General features: G+C 39.4%; 1 protein-coding gene across 1 annotated transcript in view; it reads left to right on the top strand.

The window, feature by feature from the left end:
- The first annotated feature begins 12,861 nt into the window (after window positions 1-12,861).
- LOC146132246 (myosin light chain kinase, smooth muscle-like) overlaps window positions 12,862-19,098 on the top strand; it is a 101,718-nt gene continuing 95,481 nt past the window's right edge. Inside the window, exons 1-2 of the mRNA XM_083397396.1 lie at window positions 12,862-13,139; window positions 15,228-15,372. Of these exons, the coding sequence (XP_083253522.1) occupies window positions 12,890-13,139; window positions 15,228-15,372 (395 nt within the window). The 5' untranslated portion in view covers window positions 12,862-12,889. The remainder of the gene's footprint in view (window positions 13,140-15,227; window positions 15,373-19,098) is intronic.

Raw genomic sequence — 19,098 nt, 5'->3', positions numbered from 1 at the left:
TTTAAACCTTATAAAGTTTTTCCCTTTCTGACTATGACGTTGTTGGTGCATGCGTGCTTCCAATCGCCCTTTGGAATCAATTTGCCGTGCGTAATTTATACATTATGTTTTCGCTTCCTTGACCAACGCGTTGTGGCTTGGAATCTGTTTGGCACGTTTTACACCAGATTTTGATTGTAATCAGGGAGATCGTGTGTATTATGTGCACAAAAGCTGTATTCGATTGATTGACAGGAGCCATGCATTATCGTGATGGGAATCTTGCCTCTCCTATTCTGCCTTTCGATATACTGTATATGTGCCATCAAGGCGATAGAATTACATGTAGAAACACTGGAACTACGTTAGTTTTTTATTGCCACTTTTTTGAACACACGTTTTGGTTTGCAACAAATACCTTAGCTCGCGCGAGAAAATCGCCAACTGATCAAAACGAGAAATTATATGTCAATGTACGCGAACTTACAAGTCAATGTACGTCAGGCGCACAACTTAGATTACTTTTATCGCGATTTACTGGATCTCGACTTACTATACATTACTGAACTCTATAAAAAAGTGCGTATCTTTATGGAATCCAAACCCCTTGGCATCAGGTTTCTGCTTGTCGATCACTGTTCAGCTGACGCGTATTTAAACAGTAAAACTCAAAGTTTAAAAACCCATTTCGAATTTAGGGACTACCGACTCCAGTATTGGCGAAATATATATTCCATTAAAAATGTCTGATCCTGGTTTTACTCGGGTTTTCACTCTTTGAGTTTGATTGTTTATTACGGAACTCGATACGCCTCTAGTAATCGCACAATTGCTTACATCTCATTCTGTGTCTTATCAGGGACGAGCGTCAAAACTTCCGTTTAAGGCCGGAAAATCGCCGATGAAACGCGGTATTTTCGTGATCCCGGCTGCGATACATATTGGCGACAAGGTTATCGCAAAAAAGATCGCCAATTCCTCATACTATCCGCCTCGCAAAGCGAAGGACTTGTTTCGGCGATTCGACTGCGAAACTTTTCCCGGAGATAAGGCGAAATCTGTTTGTTGTTTTAGCAAAGGCGGGGCGCATGTTGCGGCTCACGCACCATTTATGTTTGCAGCAACTATAGGTTTGTTGCTTTTTCGGAGCCCTGGTTTGTGTTGTAAGAAGTCTGATCAAGTTAAGTACAAATCATAGGGACCTAATTTCGAATTTCAACGTGTTTTCACTTGGAACTGTCATTTCTAACTGATTGGTAGAGCTTCTTTACATTTTGTCTTGCGGTTGTTATTTGCAAGTTAAATTATTACCATATACTCAAAAGATATTTTCTCGTTTTTTTGAAGGATTTTGTCATGTATGACTGCCTATGAAATTGTTCAGCCCTTGAAAATATTGTGGGCTTCGTTATCCTTTGAGTAATGTTGTGTTCAATCTGTTTGGTTGACCTATTACTTTTTTATTTTTTCATAAAACTAACGAATAACCTAAAAATAGTCCCCACATTTACCCGATTTCTACATGAGTAATACCGTCCTAAACATTAACATATATAACCAAATATAACGCCTTTTAATGTTTAGTTTGGTTTTACTTATCGGATTGGCTCACGCCTTATTAAAAGTACTTGACTCTAAATCCCTGAAGCCTCTTTGTTGAATCACCTGTCGCACAAAATTCCACATCAGCCTTTCAGTTCTTTTAACTTCTATTATTTCGTTCATTCACAGCCCTCAAGATTGTTTGAACTCGGATTACCTGAGTGACCACTAGCAGACTTTCCATCACTTTATCCGCAAACAAGACAGGGAATATTTTCATTTGCTTTTCTCAGCTGAAATTACAGAACTTACATAGTTTCGAGCAAGCGCTAAAAACTCTCAGGGCTGTGTAAAGGGTTGACTTCGAATCTCACCTTTCTATACAGTTTTCAGGCTTGTCAAAGTAATAGTATTGTTGTTTATGTTGTTTGTATGAGGATCATGCCTGTTCCAACACTGTCCGTTGTTGATGTTTTATCCATATCGTAAGATCCAAATAGAACCACAGAGGTAACAAAATATCTAAAACACCACTATTTAGAATACTGCCAGCTAATCAAAAAAAAGGATTGTTTTAGTTTTTTCTAAGTTTTTTTTTCATCAGGGCTCTAATGAAATCTTAATTTAAACCACAACTGATGACGCAAAACCATTAGTTAACTTTTTTATTATTTATGCTTTCTCGAAAATGCACACAAAGTTAATTTTAAATTGCATGCATATCTATTGATGTTCAATTTTCCAAGTGTTTTGAGTAAAGGCTTTACTTAAAAAACGACATTGGGCCGATGACGTAACCGGCAAGCGACAAGCATCAACGTCACGTCACGTCACGCATGGGTGACGGCGAAGTGCTCGAGTTAACAAGCGCGCGTTTGATCTTCGCTCCAGGCGAGTCGAGGTGAAAAATCGAAATTGGATTCCGTCGTCAATTTGCAGGCGCCTTGTTTTCGCTTCCTTTGTGAAGGCTCGGCACCGTAACGTAAACCAGTCGTAGATTATCGCCACTCGTCAGACGGCGTTTGGGCTTCACACTTTTGCACGCCGCCCTTGAGCGCGTCTAGGCGTTTGGCGGCCCCTGGAAAGGCTCGAAGTGTTTTGCTGTATACGCCGGAAAGGTGCCGTAACGTTTGTTATACGGGTCGCCGACTTCTCGGAGTAAAGTCGACGCATCATTAGCAGCTGTTGGACGCGCAACCTGCATTTGGTGTAGGAGGGGACAGTTTTTCCGAGGGGTGTATCATACTTTGTACTAACGAAAAGTACGATATTTTTATCCTATGCCATTGAAAATTTATTTTCATAGCAATATATACAGAATGTTTTAATTTAAAACCTGCAAAGGAAATTTTTAAGACATTTTTAACGTTTCAGCCAAACTATATAGCGTTTGATTCAAGTAAGGCAATTTTCGACCGACGCTTGCTACTTCGAGCTAATTCCATTTCCGCAAAACCCTAACCTGCAATCGGGATTAGATGCAATCCTGTGAAAACGGATATTGATAGCGTCTGCCTTGACTCGTTCGTCACTTTTAATCGCCACATCGCGGCTTCCGCTTTCCTGGGGAGATCAACTAGCACTTGACGCCCGGTCTGGCATCAACCTGTCATCGCCGCACGTCGCCTTTCTGTGGAACAAACTGCGTTCAAGAATCTTTGGAATTTGTTTATATCCAAGTTGTTCGCTCGATTGGTTGGCTTGACGGTGATGAGATTTCGCCTAACTATAAGAAACGTCGGGGGATGAATGTTTAAACAAGAAATGTTGTTTGCAATGTTAATTTTGGCGAGACATTTGTTAGAACAGTGGTTCTCAAACTTTTTGTAAAAAAATACGCAACGGTCCCCCAGCAAGGTCTTTTAATTGTTCACGGTCCCTTAAAAATATACCCAATAAACACAAAACAACCCGTTGTTTTAATGGTATCAATGGGACGGGTGCACTTGTTTCTTTGCTATATGCTTGGTTAATAACGGTTATGTTAACCTCTAACGAATCACTTTATTTGAGTGAAGCAATCACGAATAGTTTTAAAACCGTGGCCCTACAGCCCACAGTGTCAGCGCAGCAAGCTGTTAAAACGTAATTCTCATTAGCACAACGCAACACTATGACGTCACAATGAACAATTCAACTTAAAGCGTACAATAACGTGAATGAACAACTAACAATAATAATCAGCTTGGTTTCGTAAAGTAAGTTGCCTGAAAATTTTATTGCACGAAGAATTTTTTTCTTCAGGAGCGTCGTGCTGTTTTTTTGTTAGGTGCTTCGCGGTCCCAGAAAATTGTCTCGCGGACCCCTAAAGGACCGCGGACCCCAGTTTGAGAACCACTGTGTTAGAACGACCGTTGGCAAGCGTCTTATGAGATTATTTTTGTACAAAACAATACAAATGGTAGGACCATTACTCTCCGTGGTTTGCCGTCAGGTGGCTCCTTTAAACCCTTCTCCATCACTCACCAATTTCAGTAGTTTTAGTGATTCATTTGTTCTCGTAGTTTAAACAAACGCAATTAGTTTTAAAAATGTTAAAAAAATAAAAAAATATTGTTTTTTATTTTTAACTTTAAATTCTGTTAATTGAAAACTTGCCTCATTTTGGTGCACATGTGTAGCCACAGTTCTCTGGACTTACACATAATTTAAGCATAATTATCAATAACTTGTGTTACTAATAGTTCATTATTTATCTGAAAAAAACTGGGGTCGCATGTAAATGCTGATTTTAGTTTATTTACATTGGCGTCGGGTTATGAAAAGGTTTGAGACCACTGCTTTAAACAACCCGGAAATGCCAATCCGAATGCGCAAATACTTAGGGCGGTTTGAAAATGCATCTACAGTTGCATGAACCGAAGCTAAACCTGACCCTCCGTCCGTTTCGCACTTTGTTTATTGGTAAACGGCTTAGTCAGCGACCCATCAAACGGTTGGAGAAGTGCGTAAGTTGCCCCCTTATGCCCTTGATATCGTATTGCAAGGACAAGATGCCATTGAATGCGATAGTTTTTGTATAATGTCTGTGACGCATCCCGTTATTTGCATACCGTTTTAAAATTCGCTGTGGGTGGGAAGGATTTGGTCTGGAAATTAGCAACGCGGCCCCGGTAATATGTTTCTGCTTACGCCAAATGCCATTCTGCATTTGTTATGGATGCAAAAAGGTCAAGTCAGGTACTTGAACTCTCATGGCTATATGGTAGCTTTTCATTACACAGCCGAATCGCGCAATAAATAGCGCTGAGAAAGTTTTTCAATGATTTCGCTTGATATTATTAGTTTCTCGAATCCTAGATGATGAATTTGATTTAATATAGTAAAATTTAATATAGTAATTTATCTTAGAACGTGTTTTTTCACCTTATTTCGTTGTGTCTGTGGCATCAATACCCTGTTTTGTTTTTTTGTACTATTATTTTTTCAACGTTATAGGCCTAGTTGGGAATATTCGGCCCTAAAAACGTTACGTCATTATTTACATTCGTGGCGGGTGTTTAACAACTCAATCTGTTAAGTGTAGAAAAACACTCATTTTCAGGTTGAATTAATTGTGTTAAGGAATGTTAAAGGGTAAGAATGTTTTGGTTTTTCCTTTTAAACGCTGTAATGTATAAAGTAATATTGAACGTTGAGGATGCAATACTTCTGCCAAATGGTTGGGAAATATTTTATAAATCCGAACGGAAAGAACATCGGGTGCTTTTAAACTTTCCCACAATAAAATTTGGTCGCCCGGATTTCATGTGTTGAAAAAATTGTCGTTTTTTTTGCTTAATCTATCATGGAGGTTAATCGCAAGAAAGCGAGAACAGCTGCAAACAGGGACATCAAAGCTCGCCGGGATTTTTAAAGTTGCGTTATGTAGATAAAAGCTTTGCCACACAGGCATTTAAAAGCTGTTGCGCGACATGTGTAAACAATGCGTTGACATTGGCCAGTGCGATGCGCCGTGCAGGAATCGCGGGCATTAAACACGCTATTTACAAAATTAGAGCAAAGGAAAATTAAGATAAAGGAGCAAGATTTTCGCGGCGTTTAATAAATATTTTTACTGCTTCCCCTTGCATTCGTGATAAATTCCTTATGCCTATTTGCAGGACCGCCAAAAGTCCTCCAGCCCTACAAGCACACAACTAAACAACAACAAAAACGTAAATCGCCCCGCAGACATTTGCGAATTTACAAAATAAACAATTAGACCGCTTTGCTTTGATTAACGATATTGGGATAACCAAACCACATTACATGCCAACCTTGTAAACTAAAAACGTTCCACATTTTCCGTGTTTTTTCACTATTTTACCGTGGTTTGGCGATAAAATATTATGTTTAATAATCAATTAATTCATTTGTGTCAGAAACGTATCTCATTTCCTAAAGCACAGCCTAGTTTTATCATTTGCATAACTGTCTGCCAGGTTTGCCCAGAGCTTACATTAAAAATTTTCGAAGAGCAAGTGTTTGCTATCTTGTGTGTTGGCAGGTAACATATAAACCAAGTTTGGTGGTTGTGGTTTGTTTCCGCTTATGCATGTTTATCAAGTCGTTGTTCAAGATTGGTTAGGTGATTGTTCGTTTTTTTAAAGTCGGATGTAAACGTGAAAATTGTTACCTAAACATATTGCCATAAATAATGTTCGATAAGTCCACATTCAAATATCCTAAAAATTACAATGTAGGCTACTTCTTAATATGTATTTTGCAATTTAAAGTGCGAAAAATAATAAGCCTTTTTTGTAATGACAACTGTCTTTCGAATCCATTAGCCGGCAGTCGCCTTAAATGCAATCTAGACCGTGATTGGACTTGATCCAATAATATAACACTTCATGCCTACTGCTAGCTTTACATTCCTGTAATACGCTAACTGAAAGTCTAGCGGCGCGTCACATGAGCGTTACAAATAACTCGAAGCTTTCCGGTTCGTTTCAAGAGCGAAATTTAAGTCTTCCGTTAACTTTTAACGCAAAACAATGAGCTTTCTTGTGCTTGGGGCATTAGAAAGCTACCGATTCCGATTTCAACCCCCCTTTGCGCTGCCTGGCCCTGCACACCCACTACCGACAAAGGAGATAGCAATTCGCCAACCTAAAGGTAAATCTGAACTTGAGGTAAAAGGGTAAAGTTGAAGGGGGGCCGCAGCCTTCGCTAATCTTTCGCGCTTGACGGGCGTTTTGGAAGCTGCTGGTGCTGGTGCTGACTGCTGAAACTTACACTCGTGAACTTTAACGTTCGCCAAGGTTTCGTTTTCCCCCTGCAAGTTGAGAAATGGATCTGCGTTGGCGTAGGACGGTAAACGTGCCAGTGGACATTCTGGTGCGAGTTTGCGTCATTTAGTATAGCACAATGGATAGTAGATTGCGTCCGACATTGTATAACAGGGAACCATAGCTTGCTCATGGTGTTAGGCTCTTGTAATGCATAAAACAACCAGCTAGTAGCCACCAGGGACAAGCCCTGTTCACCAGAGTCTTTTTTCTTGCGGTCAGGTTTTCTGCCAAACTCGAAAGCGTGCTCTGCCGATTCCCCAAATTCGCAAATTCCCCACTAACGCGGCAGATAAGGCAGCACGGTTCTCGCCGTTGCAAAACCAGTAGTTGCCGCACCAAACTCGGGCTGACTGCTGCTGCGACTGTTTAGAATTTTAAAGAGCGCTCTAAACGAGAGCAGTGCTGATTAGAGATGTGATGTGCGATTGCAGCGCCGCGCATTTGAGCTGTAGTTTCCAATATTGTACATTCGTTGCAGCATGTCAGGCGAACTCCTGTAGTAAACAGCTTATTTTGACTTTGAAATAGCTAAATTGTGAGGTGTATATAGTATTGTAAAATCAAATCGAATTGCCTGATTAACTTGTTTCCGTTGCTAACTTCTCCGCATATAGACCATGGCCCATTGCCTAAGTCACAAACTTAGAATTCTCTGTATATGGAAATAGCACTCTTTGTAAAAAGGATTTAGACCGAGACGTGCGAATTTGTAATGGTTTTTAGGCTAAGGCCCGTAACATCTCCATATGTGTCCCGAGCATTTCACTCAGCGACTTGGGGGTCCTTTGTAGTTTGATTAGTGAGCCTAATATGCGTAAATTTATATGCGACGGGCCGAGTCGAATTGCTTTCACGCCTACTGTCTCGCGCCGCGTGTCCTCATTAGAACCTTTGCTTCCAGGGACATGTTAAGAATATTAGGCGAAGAGTTTTGTTTCTACCAGTCAAGAGTAGCTTGTGTTTATCCAATTGCTAGCGCTAGCGTAACTAAATTTGTTGAGTAGCGTATTTTATTTGACTTAAATTGGTGCATTTCGGTTATAGAGGCAAACCCCAAAAAGAGTATAGAGGCAAACCCAAAAAAGAGGTGTCACCCCGTTTAGCTTTGAAAGAACTGAGCCACATAGTTATTTAATGCAATTTGCGTTTCCATCATGGCGTCGGGAATTGAATGAACTCAACAGACCATTTTGTGTATTATATTGACTAATTAAATGGCTTATTAATTTGTGTTTAATAAAAAAAAATCGAGTGCGACTTTTTCTAAATAACTATACGCGGTTGAAAGATGTTATTGTAAATATCTAAATATCTGAAATGAGGCCATGACTGCCTATTTAGCTTTCAGGTTTAGCACCTTTATATACCATTTTAAATCCGCCTTTTGATATTCCATAGTATTAGAATCAGTGACAACAATACCTGTATGTTGTATCTACCTGCTGTGTAGTTTTGGAAGATTTTAACCAGTGGTTCTTCCATTCTATTTTTACGTGTGAATTGTATCCATTACAATTTCACGGTTATTTATGACAACGTAACTATTTCTAGACTCATATGCGCTATTGTGTCCTAAATCCCTTTTCGAACAGTAGTGGGGCATTAAGGCTATACAGAGTGAAATAAAGAATTTAAGAGCACATGTCGCCCTCGTCGGTACTTATTCAGATGTAAAAATAGTTAGATTAGACTAAGAACACTTCACAGGCAGACAATAGGAACAAACCAAGTTTACGAATCGAAATGTTTATAGTATTTCGGGTAAAATGACGCAAGGTTTTACCCTTAACAGCGTCCATAAAGAGGCTAAAAATACACTAAAAGCTTGAGTAACATTGCCGCTTCTCAAGAAGCAAAAGCGTCCCAATGAAACACGAAAGCCGTTGTATACAATAGGGCAACTGTTATCGGTGTCCCATCCCCAAGTGACACATCAACACGTGGGAACCGGACGCAGCTAAAACAAACCAAGTCTCTCGCGCAACTTTTATGTGTTTTCACTTTTTCGTTCCGCCGTTTCTGCACCCGTTCGCGCGTGGCGGCTTACCCGAGACAAACCGATCCTGGGAACTTAATTACACAAGCGCACCTTTCTTCATCGACTTTAAAACCATTGTTTTTCATTCTGACTTTAAAACCATAGTTTTTTAATACAGTTTATTGTTTCGCAACTTTTCGTTGGAGTGGTTTTGCCAGCATGTGACGTTGCAGCTGTGTAACCCGTTTTCCTTGCTGTATATTCGTTAATTAGAAATCCTCAAACTTTGTAAACCACCTTAGAATTATTCTAATCGGTGCTCGTATATATGTTGTGTGTATAGTAACAAAAACCAATCGGATTTAATATTAAATGACTACACATTGAAAAGAATTATCATTGCATATTTGTTAAGTTATTCAAAAAACATACTGCCGTTATTCCTTGACACTTATTGCCGGTTCAAAATAGGTTCAACTGCAAGTATGCGAGACCACCCGGGTGTGCGAACGGCGTACAATAAAAAATTGAAGTATCTCTTCGGTCCTTAACCAAAGCAAATAGAGTCTCAGGTTACCGTAAGCGAGCGAGCGGTCGAGACAGAGGGGGGAGTGGGCCATGGCAATTGGCCTTTTCATCGCAGCAAAAAACAAAGAGTGTGAAGAACAAGAGTTCCCAACCTTTTTTTCAATTTACCCCTCTGCAGCCTTTTAAGGCAAAGTCTATTCGCATGATTAACTTAATAATTTTGCAATAGTGTGGTAAGTGCGGAGAAGTGTTTTTAAAAACGTTAACAAAACTTGAATAGAACAAACTTGGAAGCACTACAACAAAGCAAAGAAATGATTGAAAAAATTCACTTATTTAAAGTCGATTCGAGCTTACGGATTGCTTTACGTCAACAATCCTATGTAATGTTGATTCAGGGTAACATTCATGTCATATTTAAAAACTAAGCGGGAAAATAACCTGTTGCTGCTTTTGCCAACTATTAGAACTGAAAAAGATAAGTTACCTTGTTTACCATAATATAATTTACTAAGGTACTACACAGCGTGCGGAGATAATTTTTTGTTGTTTTTTTTCATCCGATAAACCCCTTGTATAGAAGGTAGCGCAAAGTCTTTCGTTAGTGAAAACGGCAAAGTTCTTTGGTTAGCACTAATTGTGATTTTCCCAACCACTTAGATTTCAACGACATGACTAAAACCTGCTTTTTCTTCCAGTTGAAATTCCTGATAGGAAAGGTATTGCAAATTTTTTCGTTGTTCAAAACAGAAAAGCTTTTTGGTTTACACCTATTGTTTTTTATCACTGGGATTGCTGCGTTATAACAAAAATAACCTTTACAATTTTCGAGTGCTATATTTTTTTCCAACAGCGTTGACATTAATTCATTTTTATAAGGTCGTTATTACTTCCAATACAGGTTGCAATGCTCTAATTTTGCAACGATAGCTGTGCTTTTGGTATAAACTTTTAGCTTTTTCTAGCGTCCCTCCTGTAAACCTTAAACCGAACGCCCAAGTTGTGGTGTTCATGTCTTGTGATCTCACAGGGCTTAGCGACCCTGAAATTTTCTTAGTCTCTGGCCGACGAAACCCGAACGCGCCGGCCAGACCAGACCACTATGCTTCTCGGTGTTTGCGTTTCGAGCCTCCAAGAGAAAGTTTGTTTTTGCGCGTTTCGAGTGTTGCGACAACGCCGGTCGGATTGTAGTAGCTGTATCGGCGAGTTGTAAAGGCGGCCAACTTTGCCTTTGTTGGTTCCCGGTGTCTGTTGCGCTTTTTGTGGCTTTTCAATGCGCCAAGCCGCCGCTATTGGTGAGATAATACAGCGATCAGGGTTTGTGATATGTTGCAGTCCAAAGCTAGGTTCACCTAACAGCCATTGCGAAAAACAGCATTCTATGACTTGATGCACAGTTCGGATAGCTGGCTATACCTGTCACTTTTCTAAAATCGTGTCTGTGGAGCATTTGTGGCTTTCAATACGCCATGCTGCCGTTATTGGTGAGATAATACAGCGATCAGGGTTTGTGATATGTTGCAGTCCAAAGCTAGGTTTACCTAACAGCCATTGCGAAAAACAGCATTCTATGACTTGATGCATAGTTCGGATAGTTACCTATACCTGTCACTTTCTAAAATCGCATCCCATTCGTTTTTTACACGGTACCGACCAGGAGCGTTTCGCCGAAAAGAAACATTTGACGAACCAGGTAAATAGCCTCGTAAAGGTCAGGGCTTGGTATGCCATATACGCGCGTGTATTATGTTCTGCAGGTTTTGTCGGCCAAAGTCGAGACCACATCGTTATGCCTAGGCCTTACGGAACCGCAATTACGCGCAAAATAAGTCTGCCGGATTTTTCCGCCAGTGTGCCCAGGGATCAGGTTAGGGCAAGTTTGTATTGTTTGGGTCCCGCGATTTTCGAAGATTGACGTCCGCTTGAGATTTACGAAAATGCGCACTATAGACTTTCCAGACATGTTTGCTAGTTACGTCATGAAAGTTTGTACAGTCTCTCTTTTACTACCAAATCAGCTGTCGATTTTTAATGGAATATATATTTCTGTCACCTTGTCTTTAGGTTTTGCTTAGTTGTTTGAAATATCTTCAGAGTTTAATGTCAGGAAGAAATTTACGACAAATAGCAGCTTTAAACGTACTGGGACAATGAAGTTTACCAACTTGAACAAACATTCATTCATTTGTTTGGACAAATCTTAAAATAGATTCTTTGCCGCAAATGCAGGAATCTTTTTACATTTTACCGCCGTCCTTAAAATCATTGCTTTCTAGTACAGTTGTATGACATTGCTGTTAAAAAGAGGCATGGCTTACCGTTGAACTTGACGTAATTTATTTTGAAATCCTTCGATTGCGTCGCCGACTGCGCGTATTATTTTAGTACTCAAGCTACTTGAGTGCTTGAGGAAATGGCCGTATCTTCAAGTGGAAGGCTAATTGGCTTAAATCTAAATGTTAGACGAATCCGCTGTCAATTAGTTATTCGAGAAGATTTGCACAGAACAGTTTTAGAGGTTTAGGACCGTAAGTAATGTTGAGGTCTAAGTATATAACTCACTGAAAACTATAGTGTATTTCCAATTTCAATAACTCAACTATTGTACGACGCATTGGCGAATGTTCGAATGCCAAACCTGTGTCGCTCACGTCCGTTCAAAATTCGTTATAGGTTTTTCAATTGAACATGATTTTTACGGCTGTCACTTTGCTCCGACGTGTCTCGGTTACACAGTAGTTTTCTCTAATTGAAAGTTCGTGCCATTCAAGGAAGTTTCAATCACTTTCAATGCGAGGCATAGGCTAGTGCGTCGTTATAGGCCAAAAACGACATTGAGTATTGCAGATTAACGTCAAATGTCTCCTCGATTTCCTTTTCAGACTTATTTACATCTTTGTGATTATTGTTCAGCTAAATGTTCCTGTAAGAAACTGAATCTTCCTTTTATATAGTGGGTGGCTGAACACACCCCAATCATCGAGTTATAAAGTGTGTTCAAGTATGTGAGTTATTGTGTATATTGTCGTACCTATAGTTAGCGTGAGTCATATATGGTGAATGGTTTAAAATCTTGATTGGTTGACTTAAAGTGTTAAATAGTTTGCTGTTAACCGTCTTTAAACATAAGTTGCACAATTTAAGCACAGTCAAACGAAACGATAGCCATGCAAGTTATAGTTTATTACCTATATGGAGTAAAATTGGATATTGATCCAAAAGACTGATTATTGCAATCAAATTGCTTATACAAATATTTTACCCTTTTAATGTTATCTGCGTGGTTAACGATCAAATTTCGCTGTGCGAATATGTCTCTTATTTTCCACCGAGTTGTCTGAATAGGTCTAATGGGCCACGGACAAACACGAGTTGAGAAGCCTTGGTATATTAATTATAGATAAACCAAATACAGAAAAAACAGGTTTTGTCTGTTCTGTACAGCTTAGTAGCATTTAGCTGAGAAACAGGGTTACAGGGTTACCTGTTTGTTGTACTTCACCGCATTTATGGATTTCAACTGACTTTCTACCGGTTGATTTCAGCTGTGTACGCGGAGAAGTAGCTTTACTCTGTTACTTGAAACATGTCGACCGCTTGGTCTTGTGTGGGCAAGCGCTGGCTTCTTTCGTGTGGCGGCTGCAGTCGGCAGCAGAACGCCAGTGATTCGACAAGGACGGCCACAAACCGGGCCGAATGCAACGGCCACAAGGCGCCTTTGCTTCAAAACGAAAACAACAACTTGGAAAAGTCTGACATCGGCAGGCCGATTTGTCAGCTGATCCCCAGAGACGAAATCGAGTTGTCCAGCGACGGATTTATTCTTGCGGGGGAAGGTAAGGCAGGGATTCGGTATACGTAATGCAGACGTGCAGTCAAAAATGTATTTTGTTGAGCACATTCTGCAACGCGTTTTCCTGCCCTTAAATATGGAACTGCGTAAATCCGACAACGTGTTAAGTCGGCGTGGCCGTTTTCCTGAATTTCTGAGAAATAATCACCTAAACGGGACGTTTAATCGTTGTAGAAACTGCCGGTTTGTCAAAGGTTATGCGTCTGAAGAAAATCATGCTTTGTCTTTCCAATCCATACCAACTAGATTCTCAAGTACTCCTTATTTTTTAGTAAAGCATTCTTTAGCATGGGATAATGTGTACTTTCAAAATATGGCCATACGATATCCCGCGAGAACTCGATATTCAAAGGAATTCAAGCAATAGTAACATGTTACTGTGTTTACACTACGGTATGCTCGCTTCAACAGGATATCACGTTACGGCATATTTGTCCCTAAAATATCTCTATATATAGGCGAACTGTTATTCAACACTATATTTAATCGAAAGATTGGTGGATAGACGCTATTTAAAAGTAAATTAGTATATATCCAAAGTAACAGGTGCATTAACGAACGATTCGTAACCTTCTTTCAGATGCTACTGGTTCTGCATACAATACAATATTTACTTGGTTACTTCGTCGTTAAAAATGATGTCACGGGAAAGTGTCTTACATTATTTCATTGGCGCACAAAAACTTTACACAGGAGTAAATGGCACATTAAAGCGGAAAATTTATTGCGCATATATAGGCCCGCCGTAATATGAACTATAAATGAATACTCTTCACTATAAGTGGCTCGTAAAATTTGGCACCGATGTCTCAGTTGAATTTACGCCCACAGGTGTTTCGAGACGTCCCTCTAAATCTGTGCGACCACTAAAAAACAAGCCGACTTTGTTTGACATACACTGATGGTAAAGCGTAAACGGAAATTTTCGCCGACTGATTGTGTTTCTGTTTCTCTTGCGTCGTTATACGATGAAATGCGTTGCGCAGTTACGTCGGAAAATTTGCCACTTGAAAGTTTATTTACCAACTTTAAATAAGATCAAAAGGGCATGAAACAATATGTTTAAGTATGGTAGCAACCAGATTAAACAGCTGATTTTTTTAAAGCCATCTGAACCCCACAGCAAAACGATTTAATGATGATAAAATACACAATTTGAATTTACGTTTTTATGTCTCTGGAAAATATCACTGGGAGATGCTTTTGCTTTGGTTTACGAGACGTACAAACGCCACACAATTATAGTAACTGTATAGGTTGTTCAATTGTGGTATTATTTTAAACTTCGTTTTATCCCCTTTCATGGAATCCAACTGTCTTTTTACGGTTATAACAAAAATAGGATACGTATGGCTTCATTGTTATAGCGGCAACATTTTGCACTTTAAATTTGACTTTTACTTCGTCATATCGCGCTAAACAAATACAGGTATCAAGTGCTCTGTTCTACAAGTGTGATTTCATATCGCAGTGTTGGGACAAGGCACAAGGCACATACGCGTTTACTTTGATGTGCGCCCCGGCCAACAATCACAATGTTGTGATGATTAACACCAGTAACAACAGGTCTGCACTCTCGAAATATCGCAATCTTAGTTCGATTTTACGAATGTTAGCAATCTAATCTAAAGAAAACTTTTTGTAACGAAACAAAAATATCTTTCAAGGAAACTAGAAAATTTATGTTAACAAGTCACATTAACTGAAGATGATACAAGCTCGTGTCTATAATGTTCCAATCAAGATGGTGTCGATCTACTCGACCTTTTTGGCTTTACAATTCATTATCAAGCTAGATTCCAGATCCGTGCATAGTGTACCCAATTATATTAACAAATTAGTTAAATAAGACGAGATTATATCACCACTTGAGAAACAGACTTTTCTCATTTTTTCCCAGTTTTTTGCAACCTGCCTTTAGAAGCGCCCATGTCATTTGGTTGGGGATGTAACGTTTTTTTTACCTTGGAAAGGCGATATTTCACAAATTGGTGTCCAACAGTCGATAGTAACTTACCCTTTACCCCTTACGATAAAAAATATTTTTAAAGCGTTTCTCTTTATAACACAGAGTCGCCGATCGTCGCAAACGGCGTAAAGTCCCGAGTCCTCAAGAGCAACAAGTCACCACAAGTCAAACAAAACGATAACACCCAAGCTGCCGCCACCCCGCCTACGCAAAGACAAGTACTGCCCAGGAACAGCACACCGCTACCGTGAGTCGTCTGTGATTTTTCCATTAAAAAGTTCGGAAAGTGAGTTGCGGAGTTTGTACAACCAACGTGGCGATTTCGATGGTGCGGGATTTAAAGTTATTTGGACGAAATGCGTTGGTCAGTCGCCTTACAAAGTGAAGTAAAGAGTTGAGTCATTCTGTTCCCCGATAGAGCCTTTTATATGAATTGGATGTCGATTTAATGCTGCTAAAAATTAATGGAGACGATTTTGTTTTAAATCTCCCGATATTAATAAGTCCGCTTTTCATGTACTTGGCTTAAAGGTTAATCCCTGTTTTTCACTGTTGTTATTGCGCAAAGAAACTTTTAGCAAATCGGTTTGAATTAGTAGAAAACAGACAAGAAATCGTTATCGCGACTGCGTTCAGAACCCGCCAATCAACCTCCGTGGTATTGACATTGGTTGTCATTGAAAACGGTCCGCAGCCGGTAGAACAACATTCCCACTCCCTGTTCGATCGGCCTATTGCTTTCCAATAAAACGGCTTACCATTAAGTTTTTATTGGCCTTTGTCGAATTGAATTTCATTTGAAAATATGCTGGAGTTGTAGGCGATTTGCCGTTTTCTGAGCGTTTGCTTATTGCTCTGTTTTCTTATGCGAAAATAATACCCAAGTTACATTGGGTAGCTAGCACTATAGGAATTTGTAAGATAAAACTGTTGTTACTAACTTTGTGTGAATTTTCGAAAGCAAATTTCATGTTGTAGCGCAAAACACAGACAACCCAATGATCCCAATGATTTCGTATTGCGCGTAAATCAAACCATACCACAAAGATTACACAAATTAAGGTCCGCATTAATCGTCTTGACATCGTCCAGGATTAAATTATATTAGATGCAATCGCTTTGTTTAGCGCCGCATTTATTGCTCTGCACTGTTGAAAGTTTCGCATTACAGGCGTAATCGGCAATAAATCATTCACGCTATCTCTGCCCCGGCAAACATTGCCCTTCGTGGCGATTTATTGGCTAAATTGCTCTCAGCAAATTAAGCGTACATCTTTTGCCAGGCCAAGGACGTGCAGGTCGTTACAAAACAGATTCTTGTCCTTTTCCTATGTCGGATTTTCGCATAGCAATTTGCAATGTTCGGTAATACGTTGTGGTTTAGTCTCCACTGTAAATCGTACAAAAACCTAATACAGATTATTCCTATAGATAACTCAATTCAGGTAATGTCGGCATATTAAAGATTGGTTGCACTGTTAAGATATAACTTAATTATGCTGTTAACTTTGTCACCTTTGTAACATTGATTCCTAAAAGCATTGACTAGACACTGAATGTAATAAAACTTATGCCATTCTTTAATGTAAGCTACTTTCTGTGTATTGTATGTATAGTGATTCTTCGTTGGTAATAATATATTACGTTCGTTCGAATATATTCGAAAACGGGGTTTCCTGGTCGTAAATGTACAGCTAAACGAAGATTTATATAAATCTAAAATTGCAGATTCAACCTGTCATTCCAAAGAACTATACGGAATAATTTTTAGTTCAGAACCACATTCAAGTAGTCCTTTACTAGTAGTAATCGAAGCGAGCGGAAAGAGCATCTTACTGTGTTTACAACGTTTTTATTGAAACGGAAGGTGCATCAACTTCCACAAAAATATAAGAATAACAACATGGAACACATTTAGAAACAACGCATATTCAAATGGGTTTCGAATTATCCAAAAAAAAATATTGTTGTGAATTCTGTTTTTAACCACAATCCCCAAAAGAAACGTTCATACCCACGCTAAATAAATGAACTTCCCATTGAACGCCACGGCACAATAGCGCTGTGGTAACCCTACCCGACTTCAGCTATCCTAATCTAAACGATCGGACAGCTGCTTCGGGCCCATGTGACCCCTGTCACCCCTAACCCCGTAACTACCCGTCCTGGGAGAGTAAATGTTATCAAAATAAGATTGAATTGGACACCCCTTTATTCTCGCTTGCTAGAACCTAAGCAGTCCTTTCGACCGGTTTAGTCTGGTTAATTGGGCCACTGGGCTTTGTGGAAATTCGATAGCCATCATGTTCAAACTACAAAGACGAAATTCAGTTTTATTTTAAATTCCAAATTTGACCTTAACTTTTTTTATTGAGACATTAGATACTTGTCAATGGTTCTTATGCTATGGGTTATTCATTTAAAGAAATTTTTAGTCGAAAAAAAACAATTGTCAATTGTGTTTTAATGTAGGTTATCAAAACAATTTTAAAAAGAGGGTCATCATTTTTTTTAATTAAAGACACACAATTGCACCTCCAATCGCCGGTGATTTGTTATGGCTATTGGCACTTCATTTGGTCAACATCGCCAGATATGAAAAGCAACTCAAACGTTTGCATTTTTTGTATTACGAATGCCTAACTCTCGCGTTCCAATAAAAAATTAATATACTTAGAAGTGAAGACATCGTCGAGATCGTGTTTTTAATCCACGCGCCTTTCGGGAGGAAATAACCGGCATTCCGAGCGACTATAGGTTATAACGGACTCGTAAATGCCGTCATTCATCTTGATTTACTCTGGTTCGAAGACATGCGATTCATCAACTTTTACGACCGGCATTTGCGATTTTTTGCAGTTTCGAAAAAGATGCGGTGACAAAAAGCAGATGCAAACGTTTGGACGTTTGAGCGCACCTGGGACTTGGTTGCTAATACCTTAACACGGTAGTAGCCATCGCACACATAGAATCGCGACATATTTTTAATGGCTTTTTCAATCCCATTTGGTACACCTTGAGTTGACCAGCTTATCTGTTAACCCTATAAAGTGCCCTTTGTTGTTCTGCCGAGGGGACACTAAGGGTTGTTTTAAATGGGACATTTAAACTACGCGAAAAGATTATAGGCAGTCACGTTTGAACTGCAATTTTGATCCGACCAGCAAGTGGAAATAGCCTGTAAAGCACACTCGCGAAAATGAATTAGATGACTCTTTAAAATGTGGCCTAGCCACTTTTGTTTTCACCCCCAAAACCCAATTAATTTTATATATGGTAATTTTGTCAGTACATGCGCTTAGGGATCACCTATAGCAGTAATTCCCAAACTGTGTGCTGCGACACACTAGTGAGCCCCGAAAAAAGTGTGAACTTTTTGCAATTCGAAAAATAAGTTAATTGTATTTCCCATAGGCATACACGCAAGCATTCTACACTTAAACACACACTATATCAGGGATTCCCAACCTTTTTACGATCTCGTACCACTTGTACGCTCTGTACTGCCATGCGTACCACTTCTTGCAGAACAACTAATTTGATCCATGCATATTTTCATCGTACAACTAGCATTTTGCAGTAGTTGATATCTATCAAGAGCAATCGTTTGACATAACTAACGGCCACTGTCCCACAGCGTTGTACCGCTTTTCAAAGCAACTGTGCTTCTTGTTGACAATTGACTTGACCTGTGTTTTGAAGATCGTAATGATACGAAACAACAGAGATAGCTAGATAACAATGAATAGGCTTCTGGACAATTTTTTGCAAACAAAACCAGATAAACAAAATACAAAGTTTTGTTGTGAATGCAGGTTTTTCTGAAAAAAAATGAAGCTACTCGCGTACCACCTGAAAACCCTTCGCGTACCACTGGTGGTACGCGTACCACAGGTTGGAAACCCCTGCACTATATTGATAATATTGAGACATTTACATATAGTTTGTGTTAAGGGCGATTGTAAAATTAATC

This window comes from Ascidiella aspersa, chromosome 9 (genome assembly GCF_963924565.1).
Source record: "Ascidiella aspersa chromosome 9, kaAscAspe10.2, whole genome shotgun sequence".
In the NCBI taxonomy this organism is placed as follows: Eukaryota; Metazoa; Chordata; class Ascidiacea; order Phlebobranchia; family Ascidiidae; genus Ascidiella; species Ascidiella aspersa.
Note: the sequence above shows the minus strand (reverse complement) of the source record. Positions and strands in the feature narration are given on the sequence as shown.